This window comes from Ostrea edulis, chromosome 4 (genome assembly GCF_947568905.1).
Source record: "Ostrea edulis chromosome 4, xbOstEdul1.1, whole genome shotgun sequence".
NCBI classification, from domain to species: domain Eukaryota; kingdom Metazoa; phylum Mollusca; class Bivalvia; order Ostreida; family Ostreidae; genus Ostrea; species Ostrea edulis.
This window is the reverse complement of record NC_079167.1, coordinates 15,091,942-15,101,484: the sequence shown is the minus strand read 5'-3', so window position 1 is coordinate 15,101,484 and position 9,543 is coordinate 15,091,942. Positions and strand designations below refer to the sequence as shown.

Genomic DNA, 9,543 nt, shown 5'->3' with positions numbered 1-9,543 from the left:
ATTATTTGTCGAAATGCGCATCTGGTGCATCAAAATTGGTACCGTATAAGTTTTACATACTGTTGCTGAATATTAGAATTTAGCTTAGATATTCAGAACAGGATTTTTTCTTTCTAAATTTCATAATCCTTGTGAGTAGTGATAGGTTTAACTAGTACTGACGTGACCGATAAGGCCTGTGGTGCTCTTGGTTTTTTTTATATCACTGATAGAATCGTATCCCTGGCAAATGAGGAAAGAAATAATCTTATTATCTACATCGCACACTTATTTTGACTACGGATATCTCTGTTTACCTGATCAGGATATAGGGCTCACGGCAGGTGTGACCGGTCGACAGGGGATGCTTACTCCTCCTAGTCACCTGATCCCATATCTGGTGTGTCCAGGGGTCCGTGTTTGCCCAGCTGTCTATTTTGTATTGCTTTGATCACTGTTCGTTTTCTTCACCTTTCATTTAAGAGATACTTCAGCCGTATGCACACCACTTAAACATGTGTGTTAGGTTGCAAACTAGCGTATCGTACATGTCACACGATAGACAATTTTATAAATATTGACGCATTTTAAGTTTCGTAGTAAAGTAATGTGCCATCTAATGTTTAAAGTCTAGATTAGATTTACAAAAACATAGGCTTTAATTATTTGATGTTATATGTAAAACTTATACGGTACCAATTTTGATGCACTAGATGCGTATTTCGACAAATAATGTCTCTTCAGTGATGCTCAACCGAAATGTTGGAAATCCGAAATAACAATGAAGTTTTAGAGCTTTATATAGCCAAAAACAGCGTGCCAAAAAAGGTGGAATCAAACTCGTGTAAGGATAAGAGCTGTGCATGAGGGAGATAATCCTTAATTTTGAAATGAATTTCTAAATTTTATAACAGCAATTAAGGTATTCAGTGTATAATAACCATATTTCATATCTAATAAATGGATGGTGGAATATTTGTAAAAATGGTATCATTTTGAAGGGTTCATCAAATAAAAATAATCCACCATAGGAATTTTCAAAATTTTGTTTACTGCGTGATTTATTTCACCTAGACTTTAACATTGAAGTATATGGGAAAAGCATGTTTTATTACAATATTTTAAAAAGAAATTATATTTTCATACAAATCTCTTGGTAGAAAGTTACATACACTTTCTCTTACTGAAAATATGAAATAAAATTAATCATTGACCACACATATTTTTAGAAAATTAGATTTTTCTTATTTTTACAAAGGGCAGATAACTCTTCCAAAAAGTCTTAAGTGCAAAAAGGTCAGCTTCTAATCATTTACCAGTCATGTGAATTTCATCTGCTTCACTGTCATCATTATTTAACAATAAACATTTATGTTGATCTAAATCCTTCAAAGCTGTTCATTATCCTTTCATTATACATGGAATACCTTAAATATACATCCGTATTTTCACGCTAGTAACGAAGTACTTACCTACTGGGCTGTAGAGACCCTCAGGTACTAACAGTCCACCAGCAGAAGCCTCGACCCAGGGGTCATAATGTAAAACTTATACGGTACCAATTTATACGGTAAATCATACATAATGTCAAGTGCGTTGTTTTTTTCTCTCGAGCAAACCAAATTTCATAATCATGTCACGGGTCATTTCGATATTTTTCACTCTGGAACGCTTCACCAATATAATTCTGTTTACTGAATATGAATGAATTATGATTTCCTGATACATTAAGAGATGTCGCTTATGTTAGTCAGAGGTGGTGCTGACAGTCCCTAGTAACGTAATAACCAATGTGATTCTGTGGAGTGCTTCTTCCTAAAACCTTACATTCTATCTATACTACAACTAGATTGTAGAGAATCAAAACCTATACAACCTTTACAAATTCCCGTTTCATGGTTTATATTCAGAAGTCGTATGATGCTCGATGAACTGGATTCAAATCGTACATTAACAATTACCTGTAAAAGATCATTAGTACATATTAAAGTATTACTATATGAGTAAATTCTTTTTAGAAATGTAAGATGTTTGTATTTCCTACCATATATGGGACATCGGTAGGAGTCTGGAAGCTTGTAGAGATGTATTTGTCTGTCTGTACGTTTTGATGATAGAATATTGGTTCGTCTGGATCAAAAGTCGTTCCGTTGGTTATGAAGACGTCAAAATTTACATTGTGACCAGAGTACTTCATTGTAATACAACCAAATTCCGTTGATACTGGCTGAATTGTACTGTATAAAACAGCTCTGTCCTCCAAGCTTTCATTAATCTTCGATACTCTTTGAGAGAGAGCAAACAATTCTCCTGAAATATTAATGAATAAGATATAATTAATGTACATCTTAGTACAGTACATGAGTCAATTTTCATATTATTTCATCAAGCTGATCTTGGGATGATGATTCTGTGTAAAGTTTGGGTTTTATATTGACTTATAACAATTATTCCAAGATAATATGAAAAGTGAAGAAACGATCATATCAAGATGCGTGTCTCACGGCGGGTGTTACAGGTCAACAGGGAATGCTTACTCCTCCTAGACATCTGATCCCACATCTGGTGTGTCCCCGGGGCCCGTGTTTGTCCTACTCTTTATTTTGTATTGTTTGTGGGATTGGTTAGATTGATCACTATTAATCCTTAGTCAAAAACAGCATGTAAAGAACGGCCTAACAATCGGTACGTAAAAAACGGCCTAACAAATGGTATGTAAAGAACGGCCTAACAATTGGTATGTAAAAAATGGTCTAACAATTGGTATGCAACACGTCAGAAAGTACAGGTTGTATTTGCAAAAACGAAATCATTATAACGACCATAGAATTTGCGAAATGCTGACTTCAAACGAGACTGTTGAAACTCCTGTAACTTCAATAACTTATTTGACAGTAGCATGCATAGATTTTAAAATTGATCATACAAAGAAATGCTTTCGCGTATTGAATCAACCGAAACATAAACACCATATGCACTTGATAATGGAATATCGCTTCATAAATATGGGAAGTTGATGACGGAGAAGATTACGTCATCCCGTTTGTTATGAAGTTGGACTGTCAGTTTGCCTTCATCAAGAAGCAAATATAGAAGACTTTGTCACAAATTATGGTGCCTTTTGTTTCGAGTTCACTGACAACATATGTTTTTATTTCATTTCATGTCTAAATTTTAGATGGAATGTATGCACTGGTGCGCTCTAATAGCATTTTGATATACAATGTGTAAAATGAAGCACTGCGTGAAATAGAAAAATGATCCTAAAACCCACATGTTTTATGCTTTCCAAAGCTTAATCTCACCAAATAAATGTATATGCCTTTTATTGTTTGCTACAGAAATATATTTATTTGTCTTATCTACTCCTACAAGTAAGAGCTTCATTTTTATGTCCCAACGCTACCTATATTCCTCGGACGTATTACATTCAAAAGTCATTATTCAACGAGCTAGTTCCGACTCAATATTGGTCGGAAGAATTTCTTAGCAAAATTGGTACAGAAATACTTCATTATCTTTAAATGGCTGTTGTTTAATCAGTCAATTCCTAATATTCGTTAGAAATATTGATACTGCAATTGTGTAATCTCATTCGAATCAGTACGCAAGATTTTTTTTTTATAATTTGACGTAATTATATCTTTCCGGAACGATTTTTCAAAAAACGACATACATATAGTATTTCAAAAACATTTTCTAATGCAAGGTGAAGATAACGAACAGTGATCAATCTCATAACTCCTATAAGCAATATAAAATAGATCGTTGGGCAAACACGGACCCCTGGACACACCAGAGGTGGGATCAGGTGCCTAGGAGGAGTAATATCAAATTCTTTTTCAAATCTGCCATGCATGTACGAAATGACAAACGGGATGATTTCAGCTTTTCCATCGTCAACTTCCCATATTTATGTAGCAATATTCCATTAGCACCTCTCTCTCTCTCTCTCTCTCTCTCTCTCTCTATATATATATATATATATATATATATATATATATATATATATATATATATATAAAACTCAATAAAAAAGCAGGTAAATATGCAGTTCCAAAATATACTTAAATTACAAGCGCTTTCTGGATTTCAACATCCATCCTCAGGTGAATACAAATATTGAACTGCATATTTTCCTGCTTTTTTATTGAATTATTTTGATCAAGTGATTCGATACGCAAGAGCTTGCTCTGCGTATGATGAGTTTTTAAATCAAAGCAGTCTACTGACAAACTAGTTGATGGTGCTGGAGTTTCAACAGTCTCGTTTAAAATCAGCATTTTGCAAATCCTATGGTTGTTATAACGATCTACTTTAATAATACAACCTATCATTAGGTCTAATGCTGTCTGACGTGTTAGGCCGTTCTTGGCACGCTGATTTTGACTACGGATAACTCTGTTTATCTGATCACTATATAGAGCTCACGGCGGGTGTGACAGGTCGACAGGGGATGCTTACTCCTCCTAAGAACCTGATCCCACCTTTGGTATGTCCAGGGGTCCGTGTTTGCCCAACTCTCTATTTGATATTCATTACTGTTCGCTATATTCACCTTTTTATACATGCATTACCTCTGCTGGGGTCCATATTCGTTTTTACATTCCATTCCGTATTGTCAATTTAATTGCCTTCACCTTGCACATGTATATTGGTTTTCGTTTCGTTTCCGCAATATTGAGGATCGAGTGGTAATGCTTTATATCATAATGCATGATAACATAGAATAAAAATATCGCCACTGAACCTCTAGTTGTCTGTAGTACTTTCGTACCATAACAATTATGTAAGTATTATTAGAACCTAAATGAAAGAAAGTGAGCAAGCTCATATACCCTACGCCCCAACATTCCTTGACAATGCTTCACATAATGAAAGGTAACTAATGCTATGCATTACTGCAAGAACAGGACAGACAGGCTCGACATTCTGAGTTCAAAAGGGGCATAACTCCCAGAAAAAATATTGAATCAGACTTTCCTGGGAATATGTACATTTACACAATGTGGCCTTAATAACTACAAAGTTTCACGAAATTCTGTTGAACGGTATCAGAGGAGTTGCGCTTACAATAAATGGACTGACGGACGGGTTAAAAACATTATACTCTCTGTAACTTCGTTGCGTGAGATACATGTACATGAATCTTAAAGAAATCAGCATTAATCCTTAGAAGACCAAACAAAATCTCTGTCTCTCTTGATTGCTTTAAATGTTCGAGTACTTCTCTCACCTGTATTTGCGTCTGTCTGGCGTCTCCATTTCAACCCCCCTAACATCTGTCTCCAGCCACACATGTTCTCTTCAAAATCACAACTTAGGCTCTTTGTATCTACAATGCATTGATACTTTCTTACAACTTGGAAATAAAGAACATATTAAACATCTAAAGTCTACGATAGAATTAAGCAAATAAAGTAGGAAAGTGAAGTAGTGACGCATGCACGTAAATTAGTATATAAAGGTTGTTCGTTTCTTTTATGTTCTGTTGAGAATTTTCCACTCATATTGAGACGACACCAGATGTACTGGAAGTCCTATAATTAGCTCTCAGGGTCATATCAGTGGGGTTACCAACGCCTACCGAGATACGGGACCTCCGATTTTAGGTCATATTTGATTGATTGAATATTATTTAACGTCCCTCTCGAGAATATTTCACTCACATGAAGACGTCACCATTTCCGGTGAAGGGCTGCAAAAGAAGGTGTTGCATTTCTCATTTTAATTTCCCTAAATGTGTTGCATGAAAGATCGATAAAATTAAGTTGTTCAAATAGATGATAAAACCAATTGGAACTTATGTCTTCATTCAAACATTTGTGAAAACAAGTTTTAAAAGACGTGTATTGACAAAAACTAGCCAATATGATTTGAGTTTAAATCAAGCAATAAGAGATTTATATGGTTTTTAGCGGTAATATGGAGGGGTATCCCCAAATTTCAGAAAAAAACTGCCTCCGTGAAACAAAATAAATTTAGCATGAACATGTTCCTCAAGTTTTTCACTAAAAAACTGTCGCTTTGAAATTTTGTTTCACGAGGGTATTTTGTAGTAAATTTCAAAAAATCGAAACGACTTCACTGATATTATTTTTAACTTCACCTTTACGTTAATTTTCCTTTATAATGTATGGTCTACTGAGTGGTTCAGTGGGTAAAGTAATCGACTTTTATAGGTAACGATGTTTCCTTTTTTAAAACTACCGGGTTCGAATCCCTCACGAACAGATTTATTTTTCATATTACGTTTTCCATCAGTAGATTTTTTCTTAATTGGAAAGCACTTCTAGTTCTTTTTAGTTTTTATAAATGTTTCTTGTCAAATATCTGTTTATTACAATGTGCCGAGTTTGAAATAAGCTTCTAATTTGTACACTGTTTAGTTTGTGAATAGGACTCGCAACAAACACACCGAATGCAACATGTAATACTTGTGTTTTAATAGTCAAGGTTGTATGTTTTTCTGAGTAAAAGGTGTTGACAAAGGCATGGTGCCTTTGACGAAAAACCGTTGTGAACTTTGCAAAGCTTTGAAAGAAAAACTTTAAGGCCAAACAAGGTAAATAACCGTTAAACAGTAGAAGTGGATAAGATGATATGTATTCCAGTAGCAAATTGCTATAATGGTAAATCAATGTTTTCAGATGCACGTACTTTGAATTATGTTGAACTTTATTAATGCGTATTAAACTTCCCATATTTTGTTTTGTGGCAAGATTTATGCACAGTTATCAACTGTTGGTTGTAGAAAATGATACATACGAGTATAAGAGCTTTTAGACTGCAGTTGTATAGAATATTAAATATTTGATACACTCGTAACATGTAACCGTATACATTGTATCTGATACTCAGAAGAAAAAAAGAAGACAATTTAATTTTCACGATTTCAAAAATTATGTTTAGATTACATGTATAATGTATTGACACATAAAATGTATTACATGTAGGCTTGTCCTTAGTACTGGTGAATCCTACAGGTATTTAAATGGCAAATACGCAATAAGAGTATAAAATGGATGAAGGTCAGTTCTACGTGATGAGTGCTTGAACGGAGCTCCGATTAGGGAAATTTCCCGTTTTGGTGCAACACCCTCTTTAGGCCTATGCTCGGCGCTTATGACCATTGAGCAGGGAGGGATCTTTATCGTGCCACACCTGCTGTGACAAGGAACCTCAGATTTTGCGGTCTCATCCGAAGGACCGCCCCATTTAGTCACCTCTTACGACAACCAAGGGGGTACTGAGAAACTATTCTAAACCAGATCCCCACGGAACAGGCCATTTAAGAAATGAACATCACGAAAAAATTAAAGTTTTGAAAATGAACACATCAAAACTAATTTAACTGAATACGGAATTGTGAATAAAATGACTGACATACAATCATAGGATTTTTGTGTTGTACAGACACTATAAGAAAAAATAATATACCTATCAAGTATTCAGTATTACGGCTGCCATATTTTTTGTAAGAGTTACCTTTCCTAATCGGTTAAAAGGCACTTCCGGTTTCGTTTTCAAGCCATTTTATTATGCGATAATTTTTCATATTTTCCATTAACGTTGCTTACGCGAAGCAAATAAAAGATTGACACTGACTTGTTGTAATGATGTCATGCCAAGAACTTACTGACTTCCTTCTAGACACCTAAAAAGGTATTTGTCACTAGTTTTTACCCACACAATTTCTCGTATAAAATCCCCCTTTGAAGTCCTTGATATTACTGTACGAAGTCATAGTTGTTGTCAAACGCATAAACCATGATCAGGATGGGAACAAATTCTGATTTTATAAAGACATATTACACAAATCATTAATTTATCGCTTGAATTTAAAAGAAGTGATTCTGCTACAAATTAAAGCTTTTCTCAGTGTTTCTGGTTTTTAATTATGAAAAATTCTAAAAGGAAATCTTGCAACTGAATCGTGTAAGGGATTAATAGGAGTTCATTCAATAGCTGAATAATAATATATATATATATATATATATATATATATATATATATAAAATTGCAGGGTTGGTTGTGTGCATTTTGTAACAAAAAAGATGGTGAAACGGTCATGAGAACCCCCTCCCCCCCCCCCCCCCCGGTCCCTTTGATGTTTTTGTATGTAATTACAATAGTGCTATGAAACTGCTTCAACATTTATTCGTGAATAACAGTTGTCTTATTCAATAAAGATAGAATTATTTAGCAACTGGGTAAGAATAATGAACTTATTTATGGAAGTATTATTCGAATAAGAATATAGATACTAAATTGAACTCACTAATTACAATCAAATAATAGGACCTGGTACAAATTGATTCATCACATTACATGTGATGAATAAGTTTAAGGAGAGGGTATTCAATATAGGTCATGTCTTTTGCATTATCATAATTAGTTATATACAGAATAAAAAATATTCAAACAATTACATGTAATAAGTTATACAGTCACACTTACATGAACATTTATTTAAATTTTACCTATTAAAGAAATTACAGTTACATAAATTAAAATATTAATATTGAGCATCTTTATTGCCTCTTAATCTGCAATATTTGAACCCTGTCATTCTCAACATTATGCGCTTTATCCTACCTAACCATCCCACACATGAATTAATGTGATTTGTTACAACCTGTCTGCATGTTGCTTATATATCATATCATATTCATTGCTTTACTACATGTAACAGTTGCCTTGAAGTAACAATTAGTTTAATTGACATCCATAAACTCATAGTCTGCAGTTAAGCACACTTGTTTCCTCATCATAGTAACAATTATCAAAGACAAAATATGGTATGCACATGGGCAAGCAAACTGGTACACACAAAAGAAAATAGACAGACTTGTAGCTTATTAGATTTATTGGCGGTAATGATCACGGCTGCTCATAACTAGTGAAAGGAGAAAAAACACAACCCGAAGTGAACCCTGGGACCAGATGTACACCCGGGAAAAAATAAGATAATGTTTATTTATATTTGTAATATCAATTAAATGAATGAAAAATCCAGGTGAGCTCTACTGGCAAGCTGAATCTCCACCCACTCGGAAATGGCAGCCGTGACGGAGGAATGGCTCTCCATAATAGGTTCTTGCCTGAAAATACAAAAAACAAAGCCAAAACACCGACAACAAATTAAGACATGTACAATTTCAGTTCACGGAGAGGGCTGGGTGGGTGAATTTCCATGTGCGAAATGCTGGGGAATCTTGCACGGTGGTCATGACGTAATTTATGACCTCACTAATACCCGAAAAGAGAATAGCCGGCAGCGGGGAATTACCCCGGTGATCCAGATTAATGATTAATATTGATATTTAGCTTAGATAAACCGATTTAACTTCGATGAGTTAAATCCCATTATCAAAGACAAAATATGGTATACACATAGGCAAGCAATCTGGTAAACACAAAACAAAATAGACAGACTTGTAGCTTATTAGATTTATTGGCGGTAATGATCACGGCTGCAAGGAGAATAACCATAAACCGAAGTGAACCCTGGGACCAGATGTAAATCCGGGGAAAAATAAGATAATGTTTATTTATATTTGA

The 9,543-nt window shown here is 34.5% G+C and overlaps 1 protein-coding gene across 1 annotated transcript in view; it reads right to left on the bottom strand.

Annotated features, from left to right (window-relative positions):
* The window catches only part of LOC130053741 (relaxin receptor 1-like), a 32,545-nt gene that overhangs the window by 14,774 nt on the left and 8,228 nt on the right, over positions 1-9,543 (bottom strand). Inside the window, exons 5-6 of the mRNA XM_056161230.1 lie at positions 2,024-2,289; positions 1,856-1,940 (exon numbers count right to left, since the gene is read on the bottom strand). Of these exons, the coding sequence (XP_056017205.1) occupies positions 1,856-1,940; positions 2,024-2,289 (351 nt within the window). The remainder of the gene's footprint in view (positions 1-1,855; positions 1,941-2,023; positions 2,290-9,543) is intronic.